The sequence below is a fragment of the Hippocampus comes genome, unplaced genomic scaffold, assembly GCF_001891065.2.
Source record: "Hippocampus comes isolate QL1 unplaced genomic scaffold, H_comes_QL1_v1.1 scaffold147, whole genome shotgun sequence".
NCBI classification, from domain to species: Eukaryota; Metazoa; Chordata; class Actinopteri; order Syngnathiformes; family Syngnathidae; genus Hippocampus; species Hippocampus comes.
Window position 1 is genome coordinate 2,561,062 of NW_017805009.1, and position 18,533 is coordinate 2,579,594.

The 18,533-nt window shown below is 41.4% G+C and overlaps 2 protein-coding genes across 2 annotated transcripts in view; both read left to right on the top strand.

Moving 5' to 3' along the window:
* The first annotated feature begins 1,558 nt into the window (after window positions 1-1,558).
* On the top strand, window positions 1,559-4,017 carry ctu1 (cytosolic thiouridylase subunit 1 homolog (S. pombe)). The gene is made up of 3 exons (XM_019862896.1): window positions 1,559-1,759; window positions 2,344-2,844; window positions 3,383-4,017. Exons 2-3 carry the CDS (start codon window positions 2,349-2,351, stop codon window positions 3,916-3,918), a joined length of 1,032 nt encoding a protein of 343 aa, XP_019718455.1. The 5' UTR covers window positions 1,559-1,759; window positions 2,344-2,348; the 3' UTR covers window positions 3,919-4,017.
* Window positions 4,018-5,584: 1,567 nt separating this feature from the next.
* Window positions 5,585-18,533, top strand: part of LOC109510227 (paxillin-like) — a 23,061-nt gene continuing 10,112 nt past the window's right edge. The window contains exons 1-4 of the mRNA XM_019860399.1: window positions 5,585-5,757; window positions 17,735-17,937; window positions 18,190-18,272; window positions 18,357-18,524. Of these exons, the coding sequence (XP_019715958.1) occupies window positions 5,745-5,757; window positions 17,735-17,937; window positions 18,190-18,272; window positions 18,357-18,524 (467 nt within the window). The 5' untranslated portion in view covers window positions 5,585-5,744. The remainder of the gene's footprint in view (window positions 5,758-17,734; window positions 17,938-18,189; window positions 18,273-18,356; window positions 18,525-18,533) is intronic.

The following is an 18,533-nucleotide window of genomic DNA, read 5'->3' on the forward strand; positions in this document are numbered from 1 at the left end:
AATATAAAACAATCAAATGAAAATCAATAAGTAGACACTCAATGTGCCTTGTGCTGCTGGATGACACATTCTTAAACTACTGCGCAAAATTAATTCTGCTTTATTTAATTGTAGTTTGTAATCTCCAAAGTCATAATTACTGTACAAGCAAAGAGAATACTTCTGGGCCATAAATCCATGAAAACCAACAAAACTGTGACATGTAAAACAGTAAGTACAGTGGTAACTTAGTGTGCCATCTTGTGTTCATAACCTCATTTGTCATAAGCATAAACTGAAGCTATAGCACAGTGATTCTCAACTGATGGTTTGGGACCCAAAAAGATGTCACGGTCACTCTAATGGAGGGTCACGAACAAGCACTTCACGAGTACAAGGGGTCGTCGTTTTACAATTCTACCAACACGTGACATTTTGAGGTTACAAATGTTGCACAATGAACTGGTTTGTGCAGTGGCCAAAGAGTACAAAAAAGGCATTCTCACTTACCACTTTATTTACTCGTTACAGCGAAAATGTATATGCCATAAATGTGTGTATTTTCTGTGGGACTGTCGTAATAGTGTTCAGAGAGGGATCTTGAAACAGTCCAAAGACTGTTTGTGTTATCACCACATTTGCACAGGTTCCACCACAAACATGCGCCTGCTGGTCTTTGAGGGGTCATCTTGAAACATTGTAAGAGGAAAACAGCATAAGAATGAACATACATATTAAATGCGGGGAAAAAAACTGGAGTAAGGTGATGCCTTTTCACTTACTTGAGGATCATTAAAATGATATCTTCATAAATCAGCCATAGAGCACAAAGTGGAAGAAAGTATTTTTGACTCTAAAATTAAATTATCTTTATTCACTACACTGTTTTAAAGATACATTGTGCTATTTGTCTAATCATTAATGGTTTCTTTGCATCTTCGAACATAGTGAAAAGTTCTACAGTACACCTGCCTTCTCAGTCTGCCCACTTTCACCTTTTTTAACTAACCTTGTGGCCCATGTCAAATGTCTTTTTTTTTTTTTTTTTTTTTGTCGTCATGTCGACGGCCGCTGAAAAATGGATGCCGAGCTGCAGATTCCCCCCTGGACGTAGTTTGGACACTTCTGCTATCGACAATTACAATTGAGGATGTTCTTGGTCTTGTTCAAGGGGCAGCGTGGAACAGTAGATATTTCTAAGTATAGTTCAATTGTATTTCACTTTTAATTAGGAGGCCATGTATTTGCATAGAACTGTTTGTTTTTAATTATTCATTTAAATAGAATATGCATTAACATTTTATGCGCAAAACATTTTAATATAATTATTAGTCAATGTTTTATATTCATGTGTCAAAGCACAGTGTTATTGTTCAAATTGTGCATAAAATGTGTGCATTATGTAATGTAATGTTGTAGTGCAATTAGTTCGGTATTAAACCTCCGCCTCGTTTTTAATGGGCCCACAACTCTAATGTGTTTTAATATTGGTCATCATGGGGAACAATTCCGAACTGTATTTTTTGGGGTCGGGAAAACGTTTGAGATTTCTTTTCATGGCGTCAACGACAGGGTGCGCTGTCGGAAGTTGACGTGACTTCCCGTTGGTCAGTGAAGAAGAACCGATGCAACACAAGCCCCAGTTAGCTCGTCAATATGCGGCTCTTAAATGTGCCATTTTTTTCCACGGGTGTTTAATTGAGCTACAGCCATTCACATTTGTGCTGTATTTGTTCCGACCCACTTGGCATTCATTCTCCACGCTGACTGCACTTGAACGGTATGAAACGTTTTACACAAACAAGACTTCACACTAGCTTGGGCTGTAGTAGCTAACCATGAATCATCGTGGCACATGTGAATCATGATGGTACATTTAAATCTGGAATACACTCGAAATCGAGACATACCTATTAGTGTTACATGACCACGTTTAAAGAGTAACTCTCTAAAACCTTATCAATAAATGTGTTGTTGTTTACTTATGGGAAATTAGCAACACCGTTTTGTTATGAAGAAAACACAACTTTATTAAGTCACAACATACAAGAATTGACTAATGAGTATATTCTCTTAGCATGCTTCTCTTATGAATGTGCACGTCATAAACGCTGTCTGGTTTTCGTTGATTATATTTTTTAACATCAGTTGCAAATACTGTATATAAAAGATCAATTTGCAAAGATAATAATAATTTTAATTGAAAATGTCTTAGAGACACATCACGAATGTAACCATTTAAAATAGGGCTATATGTAAATTATAACAATGAAGGTGGGCTTTCAGGGTTGATTTTGTGGATGTCAAAATGAGTGGGGACATGTTGAATCTCCATTGATGTAACCTCATTTAATCTCCCAACAGCAAAGATGCCTGTCCAGTGCAGCAACTGTGTCGAGAAGCGTGCCATGCTGAAACGTCCCAAAACGGGTCACTCACTATGTAAGGAGTGCTTCTTCTGTGCCTTCGAAGAGGAGGTGCATCAAACCATTGTGGCGGCAAATTTATTCCAACCCGGTGAGACCGTTGGGATTGCGGCATCTGGTGGCAAAGATTCCACGGTTCTGGCGCATGTGATGAAGCTCCTGAACGAGAGGTACTCGTATGGCTTGAATCTTATGCTCCTCTCTGTGGATGAGGGCATCACTGGTTATAGGGATGACTCTTTGGAGACGGTGAAGAGGAACCAGCAACAGTACGAGCTGCCGCTGAAGATCGTGTCGTATGAAGAGCTGTATGGCTGGACTATGGATGCCATAGTGAAGCAAGTGGGACTGAAAAATAACTGCACCTTCTGTGGCGTGTTCAGACGACAGGCACTGGACAGAGGAGCTGTCATGCTGAAAGTGGACAAGATCTGCACAGGTAATGCTAAACTTGTATACGACAGCCACTCCAATATTTGGTACAACGTCACAGTGGCACCTTTCTCTGAGAGCCAGTAGGTCAGTTTATTCATGCAATTTTAGTTTGGAGTGCTGTCCAACTGCATCGTATCATAATAAGGGCTGTTTTTAATATTTTTGTTACCTCTTTTTGGTTCATTAGTGGTTCATTTCTCAGTGAGGTTTTACACCACCACAAGCAAAATGACAACCTTATTGTTAAGTAGGATATTATACTGTGTTGTAATAAGTTCTAATAAAACAAGGTACTGTAGTATTAATTTACAGTGCCATCCATAATTATAGCCACACAAGAGTACGATGTCTTAAGAGAAGCCTTAAAATGAAGACAATTTGTTTTGCATACTCTCAAACTGAAAATCATAGATATGGTTCACCAGACAGAATCGAGAGATTGTGCAAAGAGAAATACTCGAGGAGCCCTCTTTCTGTATTCTCCCATCTTTTACATATATAATTTTATGTAAGTGACGACTAATGGGGGTGTTTTTGCACAGGTCACAATGCTGACGACATAGCCGAAACAGTACTGATGAATGTCCTACGAGGGGACATAGCACGTCTGCGGCGTTGTACTGCCATCTCCACAAACAGCGAGGGTGACGGGGTCGTACCACGCTGCAAGCCTCTCAAATACGCCTATGAGAAAGAGATAGTTTTATATGCTTATTTCAAAAAGTTGGACTACTTTTCCACTGAATGCATCTACTCTCCCAACGCTTATCGTGGCTACGCGAGGACTTTTTTAAAAGATCTGGAAAGCATACGTTCCAGTGCCATCATTGATATCATCCATTCGGGGGAGAATCTTTCTATACGGGAGGGTGTGAAGATGCCCGTGCAAGGAACTTGCAGCAAGTGTGGCTATATCTCCAGTCAGACGTTGTGCAAGTCCTGTGTGCTTCTGGAAGGTCTGAACAGAGGCCTGCCCAAACTGGGCATAGGAAAACACCACCGGTTGCATGATAAGATTGTCAACAATGAGCCACTTACTGAAAAGGAGGAGAGGAAGATGAAAGTGTTTGACATTTGACAAGTGTGACACAAATAGGTGATATTCCTTTTCTCAGAAATTTAGCTTTGACAAAACATTTAGTGCTGCCTTTAATTGATCATGGGATGATGAGTGCTGCTGTATTGTTTGTTTGTTTGTTTATTGAGCATATATAGTACACACAATAACAGATTGACAAAAGGCAAGCAAATTTTATGAAAGGAAAATTAAAAAAGTAAGTAAAAGAAAAACACACATCATCACAGTTGTATGCTCAAAGGAGTAGGAAGAAGTAAACAACTTATCTTGTCCCACCCCTTATTGTGGAGTAATATGAATTGATCATTTTTTAAAACAAAGAAGAAGAAGAAAGTCTACATATCAAATACTTTTACCATTATGTATACTGTACTTTTCTATTTATACACCTTTCGGTTTGTATATATATAATTATTCTTTCTCCTTTTTGTTTCAATTTTCTCATATTCATTATAATTACTGCATTTCTTGAGTACAATTGATAAGTTGATCAAAAGTCCAAAACAAGAACAAACAGTTGTAATATTATATTTTATAAGTATATCAAATTTATCTTCTTAATTCTGATTCATGTAGTTTTTTTGTACTCATCTTTTGAATTTATTTTTGAACTCCTCCAGCGATTTACTCATTTTCAAGTCCGTTTCAAGCTTATTCCACAGGTTGACACCTATTACTGATACACACCTTTGCTTAATGTTTGTTCTTGTTCTGGATTTTTTGTATTGATTAGTACCCCTTAGATTATAACTGCTCTGTACTACAATTAGTACCCATGATCAGCTCTCAGCTATATCATAATAATTCTTTCCATTTTTTTTTTTTACATTCTTGGTTGGAGTTGGAGTAGCACAAGAAATGACAATCAATAATTGTTCCAGTATATATTTTTTTAAACCTCCCGGGTCCCTATGATGTCATCTATGATTTTCACACGATGGTATTGTATTAATTATTTGTAACAGTAATAAACACTATCTTGCATTTGGTCTCTGTTTTTGTATTGAAAGACTTGAACTCTTTGTGTGTCAGTGTATGTTGCCAATAAGTCACAAAAACACAGCACTCTATACACCCGCCTCTTGAGCAATCTTGGGACTTAGTGGTTGTGAACTTCCCATGACACTGCAGAAGTTCTGCAGGGAGTTGCCGATCCTTAAAAAGTTTAATATGCTGTTGTCCAATCATGTCAGATTTAGATAGTTTGCACAATTAGATTCTGCTAGCTGCAATCCTTCCAAAAATGAATTTATTTTTTGTGTGATTTTCCAACGTTTCAGAGTAAGTACCACCTAAAAAAAAAATTCTAGCTCGCTGAGTAGCATCATCATGACCAACATTAAAAACACCGGAGGCGCGATTTTTATATTGTCAACAATGGTTTACAAAATTCTTTTGCCTACCGTTGTGGATGTTCTGATCCGAGTAACGACAAATGCTACATGCAGTAAGCTAATCATAACAAACACCTACTTGTATGGGTATTATTATTCTTTTCTAATGAGATCATTTTGGAACGCCAGAAGCTGTTTTAGCGGTTCACGCACCCCCGAGGGAATAAAAGGTAAAAGTTTTCATAAAAATGCATACTCAAATCAAGTGCAGGCACCTAGCCACTAGATGTCGCTCCAAGTTCCACGCGCGCCGTCCAGCAAAGTACACGTATAGCGCGCACACAGTTTGCGCGTTCACGTGAACGACCCTGACCAACTTCCAGCGGTGAATCGGCGGTGAAGTTTGCAGAGGAAAAGCCCACACTTGGTCCATAGTGTTTGAGGGACTTTGGAGCATTGAGTGACACGGGTCGAAACGGGCACTCAGTCAGCATGGACGACCTGGGTGAGTTGCAGCCTCAAGCTGCATTGGGAAAGGGTCGTGCTCGGGATTGGGAAGCCAAAGTGGCGGCGCAAGCAGGGCGGAGGAGTCAACGTGACAAGGAAAAGTTTCTCCGTTCACTTTGAGACGCAATCCAGTGTAGGAGCAAACTTTGCACTGAACGTAACCTTTCTCGCATGTGACATCTGAAATTATACTCTAGCGGTTTGATGTTTCTGCGGCAATTCTAAGAGTGTTATCCTAGCGGCTGGTCATCGCTAGCATTTACCTTTTAAAACTACCTCAAGTTAGGACGTCAGCTGTTTATCATGTTAATAACTCATACAATGTGTTCTTTCAAATCGAATTTTCTCCGGACTGCAGACCTGCCGTATTTGTCTGACCTTTTGATGATAACTCGTCAACTTTCGCTTCACCAAGTTGCTGGTTATGCGTGGAGAGGTGGGCGAGCCAACAGGCCCTACTGTCCCCTTCTTGGCTGTCTTCACAAGAAAAAAAAAAGACTCGAAATAGATTAATTGCGTCTGCCTTCAAAAATCCTGTACAAATCGTAATTATGAAATTTTCAAATGCAACAGCCAGTCGATGAGACTTGTTTTACTGATGAGCCTGTGCAACGCGCATAAATATTGAAAAAAAAGGCTCATACATTGAGATTACAGTAATATCAAAATGTAATAACACAAATAGCTTTAAAGCAAAGTTTGCATTACTGGAAAAGTAGCGTGATGTGGGTCTGGTTATTCAGTACAGCACTGGTAACATGAGCTTCTAAAGTGATGTCTTTGCTCAGGGCTCTACTCTAACTTTTGCACTGGAAAGCACTGGTGCTACAAACCTTTTCAGTTGGTCGCACCAGCACAGACTTGGTCGCACCCTTTTTTGGAGCTGCACAGCTTGACCTTATTTGCTGATGTATAGTCGTCTCGTTTTACAACACTTTATAATGTACAAGAAAAACATTCAACAATTTTTACATACTACTAATATTTCTATTCACATGCAGGACTTAACAAAGTCTTAGAGCACCAAAATATAGTTGTTGTTTCTTATTTAAGCCTTTGGGGAGTATAAAATCTAATTGAATATTTACCGTTTGACATTCCAACCACTAGACCAGGGGTCACCAACCTTTTTGAAGGTGAGAGTTACTTCATGTGTCCTGATTGTGTGAAGGGCTACCAAATTGATACACGTCTGAAATAACATTTGTACAAATTACATTTAATAATATTAGAATGTGTTATTTTTAATGATTTTAATTTTCAGGCTCTGATCATCTTAAAAATGTCTCACAATACTGCCCGTGTTTGCATTTTTGAATCATAATTTCTACGAGCAAATCACAGTCCTAGCAATGGCGGGCTATTGGTGTGGTCCTCACGGGCTACCTGGTGCCCGTGGGCACCACGTTGGTGACCCCTGCACTAGACTGAAGGATGGAAGCCGATTGATTTGATTAGGTAGCGCAACATAAATTACAAGATGTACCATTGATTGTAATTTAGTAAAATAGCAAAGTGATTTCACTCACATTATTCTTGATATTTTTCAGTTGTGATTTATTGATAGAAAGCCCAACTTATTTTGAGACTTGTAGCTCTTAACATTTCCTGCCTCGAGGGACTTTTTTTCCGTTTTGAGTTTGAAATGTCCGACGGTATCTGAATGCACCTTTCATCTCGCCGCCCCCGAGAAATGTCAATGTTTTATGTCAAAGCCGTTCTTTGAAAAACATATAGTGCTAGTTAAGTTAGATGGCCGTTAATGTGGCAAATTACACATCCAGACATGAATAGGGTGTTTATTTATTTAATTTATACAGGAAGGTTTTAACCTGATGCGCGTCTCATCTTCTATGTGCAGTCTGACAGATGGACGCAGAGTTAAAGCACCTTTGCTCTATGTACCAGTTAGGAGCATTAGAGCATGCATTCGCGCTGTGAAATTTTTAACAGCACACACACCGTCTCCCTGACTGCTGTGTTGATGTTGTCGCATTGCTTCTGTATTCATGATCGATTGTTGGTTTAAGGCAGAAATGACAATGCCTTCAAGGGGAAATTTGGGCCTTGAAGGCAGGTTTATTCAGCAGCGATTTGAGTCAGTGGTTAACCACATAGGCATGAAAAAAGCCTGTGACTTGAATATACCACCCACCTTCAAACATATGGAAGGATGTACAGTGCGGCTCAGCATTTGCAAATTTGTTGATTTTTTTTTCTTTTTTTTTTCATAAACCTCCATTATGGTTGAAAACGCACCTTTTGTTGTTTTCATGCTCAGGGCCAAGGTATCACAGTATTGCTTTGGCGTCAGTGGCATCTTGGTGTCAAAGAAACAATGTGAGTGGAGCAACATTATTTCGACGGAAAGTAGCCATTTGCCATCATTTTGTGGCATCTCTCTTCAATTGCAAACCCTTTTGGAGGAGGGGTTAACCAAGCGAGGATTTGTGCTATGGTTTGGTAACTGTACTTTACAAGTTGTTTTTATTTTCTGTGCAGAAACAACCAACCACCTCCTCAATCCATACCTCTGACTTTGGAACTTTTGAACGTCCTAATTTTGTTGAGATTTCTTTTTCACTAGCTGATCCGTCTGCTATATATGAATGAAACGCTCACATGTTGGTTCCCTTTCACAATAAAGTGAAGCTGTCAAACACTTGAATAGTTTCATTGGTAGGATGTTGGGCCGCGTTTTTTGTGTTGCCTTGTTGTGTGAAACACCTCCAGGATACATTTGGAGTCATAGCTGCCTTGAGTTAGTGAAAAGGCTGATTGTTGGTTAAAAAGGAGCCTGCAGTCTCACTGAAGAAGTTTGAAGGCGGGGGTGAGGCTGCAGAAGAATGTCAAGCATTACTCTGATGCAGGCTCCAAGGCCAAATACTGCGTTGGTCATGACCTTGCGCTACTCTTGGTTCCATGCATGTTGCCCCAAGAGGGAGAGCTGTCATCCTGTCAAACGTGTGCCCCCTGGGTAATTGCAAATGATTTGGAATTGTGTCAAATATATTTATTTGCTATAAGGTCTGGTAGATGTTGAACTGTATATGGCCCATCATTTTTCTCAGTGGCACACCGCGGATATATAAAGTCAACCAGCGGTGAGTATTTATTTCCCAACTTGTCAACCACACTTGTCAACAAATGCTTCTAGATGGTCTTGCTGTTTGGAAACATGACCGGTCTCGCTCCACATCGCAGTGAGAGGAATTCCCTCTGAGAAATAGCGCCCTAGTAATTAGTCAGACTCGGAGCTTTTCTCTGGTCAGTACTTCAGAGTCTGTATCAGATAGCTGTGTGTTGGCTCCCGGGATGCGTCCTTTACCCATTTGCAGGGCACCGGTAAATCACATGATGATTGTGACTTGACTTGATTGAGTGCGAATTGATTCCACGCCGGCTGTCCAAATGTGAGCAATGTGTACCACAAAACTAGCAATGGCCTTGTAATAATTACTGTTAGTCTTTTGCTTGATAAAAAGTGACATTTGTTACTAGAGAAGAAATAATAGGAAAACTTAAAATCCTGATTATGACAGTATCACCAAAATGATCAGTATGAATGTATTACGAAATAAAAACTTAAGCATTGCAACAAACTCATTTTGATGATGTAAAATCATCAAATCAGCCATTTGAAATTGCAAACAGCAGGAATCAAATGAATTGAATGAAATGACATTTTTTATGCATGTGAGACTCCAATATGCATCAGAACTAACTATTTGACATCACTCTCCCTCTTTTATTGTCACAAGAATGTAAAGTAGGACGACATAAGTAGATTTGATTTAGGGATTAGCCAATGATAAGCATATTAAAAAAGCACAAATAAACCTCAACTGGATAAAAAATGGAAAACTATATTCTGGATAATTTAGTAGGCTAAAACACAACACAAAAGAGCATGCACTTTAAGAAGCATAACTCTAAACATCATCATCATTCGTGTAGTGCCAAGAAAATGCTGGAATGCTAAACCTAAACCATATCCAGTCAACGGTCTAATCCGTCTACCTGTCACCAGTAATAATCAAATGTGACATCAAACAAGAGCCACCTCGAAACCGTTTTTAGTGACAACTTGTCATAACATGACAACACTAAGAAACCAAAACAAGAACAAAAATATTGTCCAGAAATATATCAACACACTCACTGTAATTCAGAATCTGTACCTGAACACAGTTCATGCAGCTGTTGGCTCTGCCGTTAGGGAATCTCCTGAAATTCCCGATGGCCACCTTATCCCTGGTAAGTGTAGTAGTAGAATAAGAAGAGTACTACGTGGCTCCAGTTCCTACGTTGACGTCACACCAAGACATGGTAGGGGTGTATCGGTTTTGCTGATAAGAAATGGGCATTCCAGGTACAAATCATTCATTAAAAAAAAAAAACAATAATAATAATTTAGATATTGCCCCAACATGGATTCATGATATTAAAAAAGAATGCCAATGTCATTTTCCTGTGCAAAAAAAAAATACATGGAGAGTTTACTAGTAGAAATTAGACCATCTTGACAACAGAGTTCTTTAACCATTAACTAGCAGTTCATCGTCCATTTTGCTGATCATAATTTTTGGTTGCTCAAAAGTGTTATCCGTGTCCTTAAAGTATCCCCACAAATATAAGGCTGATATGGCTCCGAACCATAAGGTGCTGATGTGTTATCGGTGTTGAGTCGTCTTTACGAGTGCCAATACCGTATCTCGCCGCACTGGTAACAGCACTGCTATTGATACGATTGCTTCCTTTTTTACATTTTCTGGGAAACAATTATCATGCTCGTAAAACCGCAGAAGCATTTAATCACAAAAAACAACCATGACTCTCATATCAGCTTAAAAAAAACCCTTACCTAATGACGCATGAAAGACTACCTCGTTCTGTCGCTAAGATTTTATGCAGTTCGCCTTGTTCAAATACTCCCGCACTGTGGTTGCTATTTCGATCGCAGGAACTGGCCTTTACCACCTGCAGCAGTACTCCAGCGTATCAGCCGATTATGTTTCAGACAAGGTCTTGTTGAAAGAGAGCTTGAGGTTGAGCCGACGTGCTCTTAAATGTCGTGTGGTCGAACGGCATACTAAAAGTCATTTAGTGGCTTCGTAACCCCGACTAGCTATCATCACCCTGTGATGGCTGCACCCCAGTAAAAACCACTGGGCTTCCCTGGGCGAGATGAAAGTTCCTGGCTGTAAATCGCTCTGGCCGCCGAACTCCCCACCCATCCTGTTCTGGATCTGGGGAAGAGAGAGCAGCATGGCTGACCTCATTGCTAAGGCAACAGACCCTGCCCCACATCCTGAGGAAACAGGAGAAAAACAATGAGCCCGAAGGCCACTGTTCGAAACATTGGTGGGAGGTGACAGTTTGGGGTCGACAAGACTTTCTTGCCACATTCTCATCCGCCCAGCTTCTCCGTGCTCCCCCTGGTCATCGATGACTTTGTAGTTTGCGCACTGACTAATTTCCTTGCCAGCCCCAGGCTAACCCGCGACTTTCCAGCACGAAAGCCGTTGGAGGTTGCACGGCCATGTTTTGAACTACAGCACAAAGAGCATTGACCTTGTGGAAATTCTTACTTTTGATAAGTAAAGACCACGTTTCAGTTGGACTCGGTGTGAATTCTTCCCTTAACACCTGAAAGCAGTGATATTTTCATGATAAGAGTCTGGAAAATCAACAAAACTAATTGACCGCTGCCCCTTGCAAGACAAGGAAAACCATAGCTGGCCTTAACAGAAAGCCCGGGGGTACTCTGCAACCCCAATTTAACTTAAGTCTGCGCCATTACACGTATGAACCAACAGCATGCCGTAATATAATCCTCTCGTGGTGTTGACAAAATACTCTAGCTGCTAGGCAAACACTGATAGACCACTTCTTATTAAAGTAAAGTTCATGTTGGGCTTTCTGGATGAAAAGGTGGGCTTATAAAGGTCATGATATGGGAAATAAGTGATGTTAATTTCATTTATTTTTCTTGTGGTTTTTGCTCGTATGTTCAAAAAAATACATGGTGAGGGGTTCTTGGGTGGGTTATTGCACATTAGATTATTTTTCTAAATTGTTCAGCTTTGGTTTCCACACTTTATACATCATTGGAAAGCATTTTTAATGCCCCCTCAGAAAATCTCGATTTCTTCAATTTGACTCAAGTCATTTGTTTTGTGCTGGAGGGTCACATCTAATTTTCACAATGGCAAGGAAGTTTTCTTTTAATCAGAGCAATGCACCTTGGCGAATATTAGATCAATTTCAAATCTTTTTGCAAGGGTTATGTCGGCAGATGGTGATATCTGTGTAAGGAATGTACACACATGTGCAGAATTTTTAGCACCCTTACGCTAAATCAACAAAAACTCACAATGGTCACTGAAATAAATATTAATTAAAAAAAAAAGGACCATAAACTAATTAAAACCTGGCATTTTGTTTTACTGGTAGTTCCACACAATTATTATATTAGAATATATTAGAAGACCAAAAGAATGAAACTGGCCTCAACAAAACTGTTGCATCGTCCAAGTCATATTTCGGAATCCTTAATATCGGATATGCTGAAATGTACTCCACTTTATTCTTCTGTTTTTTGTTGTGCCCCCCTCTCTGAGACCTGACAGAATGCGAGATGAGCTACAAATGTTTGAGAGCTTTCTATACTGAACCGCCATTTGTAAATGTCTTGTAAAAAGGAAAGCAGGAGCAGTTGCACGTCAGTAACAAAGCAGCTACTATATGTTGACAGGGTGTTTTCTGTTTTTAGCGCGTGCAACAAAGTGGCCTTTCTTTGAGGGCCGGACACATCCCGCACAATTCTAATTGCTTAAAGTACAATATGCGACTTATTGACACGCATTCTTGACATCTGCATGACGATGAATATGGACTCGGTGAATTGGTGTTCCGGCAGTCTCTTGACTACCTCCTCATTTGTTTCAGTGCTCTGCAGAGAAGGGCTTCCACTTTACAGTCCGCACTTTGACTTTCAGATACGGAATTACTTTACACTGAATGATGTGCATTTATTCACTACATACTGGTGTAATCCACCTCTTGTGCCATTAAGCATCCAACTCACCACCAATGCTTCTTTTCCATTAGCCCCAAACGACACCACACGGCCTCCATTGAGTTTCCTTTCCAACAGGCACGCAGCGGGATGGAAGTGGAATTAACGGAACTGTGCTAGCTTGCGCTGCACTATTCTTACTCGTAGCATGTCATAACATTTCACAGGAGGCAGGTTTTACCCAATGGTTAGGAGATTCAAAATATGAATTGCTGTTGCTTGATGCGGAGACGTCGCAAAGTACAGGCCATCAAATGCACAGAAGCGTTCACGTATAATCGAAAAATCTATTTCCGGCGAGCCACAGCCGCCCAATGGACGGCTGCCTTCAGGAGAAAACATCCACATTAAACTATATTATGTAATATGAATGAAATGGTGCGATCGTGATTTCCCAAGTGGCACGCAAAGCTCACCAGCCGCGCTCAGTCATTCTGAACAAAGAGCTCAGCCTCAGTCATTTGGGCGTCTCTCCAAGTCAGGGACCCGTTCCCCTCGTTCTCCGGTGTCTGAACCCCCCCGGCGAAAGCCGCTATCCGCGACACGGACGCCACGACTGTCGGGCCGGGGGAACGGCGACGCTCCGCTCTACAGCTGGAGACCTCGCATTTGAATGAATGTGAATGTGCGACCCAGCAAGCGGTTTGAGCGATCGCAAAAATCTTTACTCCCAAGTGTCAAAATGCAATCCATTAGTAGACATGAAATTGTAAATATGATTCAGCGTTGTTGGAAAATACTATTTCTGTTTATTTTATATCCTGCATTTTTATGACTTTGGTGATAGCTGGAGGGCGGCTCTGCCTTGCTCGCGTAAAACCAGGAAACGACTGTGTACATCGCTGTCAGATGACAGTGACAAACACGGCCCCACTTGCCGCCGGAGGGCCGTCGCTTTAGAACCACTTCAGAGTTGGTTCTGAAAAGCCGTTCCATTGTAACCGCTCGGCCCCAAAAAAGTCTTAACGGAAAAAGGACCACTCGGGCCCAAGCAAGCAAGTCATTGTGTATGCGACTTGGTCTTACTGCACTGGCACGTCCTGCGCTTGTCTTTACCTATTAATTAAGACACAGCTGATTCATCATGTCAATTAGTTATGACCCGCCCGCTTGGCCATCACTGGCTGTGGATGATCACATTGCGTTGCTTGTCCAATCAGTGCTGCAGGAAATTTAGCTCGCTCAGTAGCCAGCGTGGGACTGTCGTGATATTACGTCATCTTTTTTTGTATCTTTTAACACATGCTATGTCGAGCAAAAAAAAATGAAGTGGTCAGACGAATATGAACCACATGGATTCACATGCATCACGAAACGTGATGGGACTCAGCGTCTTATCTGCATGATTTGTCATGCCAACTTGAGCAACTCTCGTCTCGCACCGGCAAAACTTCTCCAATCATATTTTTATTTTTCACTAAGGGTTCGGTGCATCTGCATATGAACTGGTTGGGTACACCGGCAAAACTTCTCCAATCATATTTTTATTTGTATTTTTCACGAAGGGTTCGGTGCATCTGCATATGAACTGGTTGGGTTCGGTACCTCTATCAAGGTTAAGAACCACTGCTCTAGACCAACAGGCCCATGTGGTATTTATATAAAACAAGACTGGCAGCAAATGTTAACACGCCTGGGGGTTAAAAAAAAAAAAACCACAGTGGAGTACAGCATGCAGGTTAACCTCCACGGCAGACTCTCCTTCGAACACCTGAGACTGATTCACCGAACCCCTGGGGTTCGATCGAACCTTGGTTAAGAACCACTGGTCTAGAGTTTCATCATGGGTCCATAAACAGGTGAGCTGTGCACCCTGGTGACCCATCCGCATGGCCCAAGTGTTAATAGGATTAAACAGCTCTGCTTGCACTGTGCTCTTTGGTGCTCTTTGCGCTAAATACATGTACACTGTTCTAGCATTGACAACATCATTCTGGAATTCAAAGTATGCACTAGTTAGCGGAGTGCATCCTGCCATTGTCGACATTTTTGTCATTATTTTCATATTAAGCACGGTTGAATCAGCTTTCGTTTACGTTTCTCCCTCAGTTTCCCTCCCCACTCAGGTGTGGGTGTGAACTGAGTGGAAAGGGCTTATTATACCTCTCCTTTCGAGCCTGATCGCTTTCTTTCGGCACATTGGACAAAGGAATGTGCGGAATGCTGCATCAACCTTCACATCCATCTGATAAAAGCTGCAAGGCCCTGGTGCGGCGGAGCCTCATGTGGGTTCACGCTCAAGACTGGACAAGACCCACTACCACAAGAATGTGCACCGTATCCACATTGGTTAGCCCAATCAGACGCAGATGCTGCATTTGACTGGGCCCCGAGTTGCTGTGATAGATGTCTGACTGAGGCATTCGAGTGAAACGATCAACACCAGTCATAAAGCTCTGGATGACATGTTTTCTGCAGAGGCCGCACAATGAACGATTGAGTCAGTACACTGTTGGAGCAGAATTGGACTTTGTCCTCTGGCTTCAAGTCCCGGTATGGAATGGAAAAGATTAGTCTCTCGCTTGGCTTACAGTGCGTGTTTTCAATTTGAATGCTTCTATCACTTTGTGAACCGCACTCTTGGTGACACAAGCAAACACACTCTGTCATCCTCATGCAACACTCAATTCTGCCCTCTACATGGAAAATCTCCTTTTCCCTTTAAAATGGGAAATTGTTAGTTAAGCGAAAAACTGAACGTTTTCATTGCACGGTTTAGAGCAAAGGTGTCAAAGTCAAGGCCTGGGGGCCAGATCCGGCCCGTCACATCATTTTATGTGGCCCACGGGAGCAAATCATGTGTGTCAATTTTCATGATCCTTGCTGAAATCTGTACCGAAATGCCAAATTGTAATGGGAAAGAAATAACGTTGAGATTTTACATCGGCCCTCCGATGGAAGCCGTAACTCTGAAGTGGCCCGCGACAAAAAATGAGTTTGACAGCAAAGAGCGAATAAAGACAGTTTTAAAATACAAAGTACTTGACAACACGGTTATTTCATGAGTGGCTAACAAAAGCAACCATAACGCAACTGAGATATATTCTTGTTTTTTTAATGTCATCATTTTATACAGTTTCCTCCTACTTTGGTGGCTATGTTTCTCATGCAAATGCCAACTGCTGAGTCAACATGGTCCAAAACGTGGTCTCAGAAAGTTGCAGAGTCTACAAGTATTTTGAAGGGCCTCAGGCAGTATGGTTTCTTTGTCAGTATAAGAAAGCTTTCTCGGAACGGGTTATTAAAATTAATTATGCATTGACACTGATTCCATTTATTATTATTATTTTTTTTTAGTGCTTACAAGTATGTTTAAATCACACGGTCCACACCGTCATTGGTATTTTTTTTCCCCTTTCCTCGAGGCCTTATCTTTTAAGTGACAGTCATCGTCAGTGAGACCTTGTTCAGCATGTCTGCGCCAGGTGCAGATTATTTTGAGAGGGCCGTGATATTTCAGCTCATTTGCGCAGACATGAGCTACTCACTGGGCTTAGTGCTTTAAATAGGCAGGAGGTCCCAAGTGGTTTATGGTAAACCAGCCAATTTCAGCATGTGTCCTATGAACACGATGAATGTGCAGGATTGGTCAGAACATGGGTACCGGTGTTCATTTTATCCAAGGATTTTCTGGGGATTGGATCTGTTTCTTATTGGTGAGTTATCGCCTTTTCAAATAGGGTGCCAGATTGCAATCACAGTTGCCACAATCATTTTGGGATGAGAATATTGGGGGAAAAAAATCATGACTTTGATTATCGTCACTCAAGTGATACTGTCAGGCAAGTTTGGTGATCCGAGCCCTCCCCCTGTCGCGGTCTATCATTGCTCTTGTTCACTAACTATCTTTGTCTACTTCACGAGCACGCGCTGCTGTGGATGGACACATCCAACAGGTGCAGCAGGAATGTGAGTACAGAATCTGACCTTTTTGTGGAGCCTATTTTAAAAGTTTGAATTGAATGATAGATGTATTTGGTCACGCTTTTCAATGTTTTATTGGCGTTGACGTCGGTAGAGTGTCGCTTTACCTCCGTATTACAAGGTAGCTATGAGCCTAACATTATAGGTTGCACTTCAACTTAGTAGTTTCTGTTGCACCAACAGACGATTTATTATGCCTACTCATTGTAGACACTCAGTGGGATGAACTGAGGGATGTGGGCTGAGATGACGGTCTGAAGAGGGATAGTTCCTCTTTCACGAAGAATGTTTTTTTTTTCTCTCTCATGTGCATATAAAAAGATTTCTGTGGATAAACAATTTCCAGATGATATTCAGTGTACGAATTTTACCCATTAGTTATTTTTTCTTTGTCTTCCGTTCCTTGTAATTCAAAGGTGCCAACTGTAAGTGTTCCTAATGTCTTTTTGTCAAAGTATGCAGCCGGTGACTGTGACCTATTCTTGACCGGCTGACGGTGCACACACAGTGTGATGTCAGAGGCTATTTTATTCTCGCATTCCGTTGGCCACTAAGCAGTGTGGCCCAATCCCTGCCCTGGACAGGGTTCAGAAACACCTCGACCCCTTTGTTCGGAACAATCACATGGATTCAGATCCACGTTTCTGAAAGGCGGAGGCTAAGTGGAAGAGGGCAGGTAGCAATTCAGTGACAGCAGAGTTGTATTTATAGTGAAGGACTGATGGGCAAAGAATGTTGGGGATGTTTTGGAAAGGTCAGGCAGTACATTAAGCCATCATGATGGTGTTAGGAAGTGAATTGCCTTTTGGTGACAGGCTGTAATGAGAGCCAGCCATCAATAGGCTACTGTTGTACGTTTACAGCCTGACAAACAACCACGTAAAAAAAAAACACATAAAAATGAGCATGTAACTGGTGTCTTGTTAAGACCGTGATGATGAAAAATGCTGATGCACACTTTTTCTTGCAGATGCGTTATTGGCTGACCTGGAATCGACCACGTCCCACATTTCAAAGAGACCAGTGTTTTTGCCAGATGAGACACCCTACTCCATCCCCACTAGCGGGAATTATTACCAGGATCAATCAGTTCCACCTCCAGTCCCTCCGCCGCCCACAGCTGAAGCGCTGAATGGTTCGCTGCAAGACCACTCCGATCATTCCTCTCAGCAGGTGCACATCTCTAGTGTGGCCTTACTTTTACTTCGACTTATACTTAAACATTTCTCAAACACAGACATGATTTTTAAAGAGGAAACTAAGATGAATCAAACAAAGGAACCTTAAATCTCGCTTAATTTGATGTTTTATCTGTGCAGGATGGTTTAATCATTAAACTTCAATGGATTGTAATCAGGAAAGCTTGAAAAACGCCCGTGATTGCTTTTGAGTCTGTGCGCATAACTGGTTTCAAAATGACTGCAGTCTTTAGGTTCAGTCCAGAAGAACCCATGGTCGAGGGACAGTAGCAGCTCTCCGTCTCATATCGAGGAAGACCACGTCTACAGGTGAGCTTGCTGCTCTCTTGGCATCTACAGCGCATCACAGTAGGGCTTTTGTTGCTTCGGTTAACACTTGTTTGTCTCTCTCAGCTTTCCAAACAAACAAAAATCATCCGACTCGTCAACAGCAGCCATGACCTCCGCCCTGGGCAGCAACTTGTCGGAACTTGACAGACTGCTTCTGGAGCTTAATGCGGTTCAACAGAGCTCCCCTTCATTCCCCACTACAGGTACATTCAAGGGTTTCCTCTTCATCAGGCCTGTTAA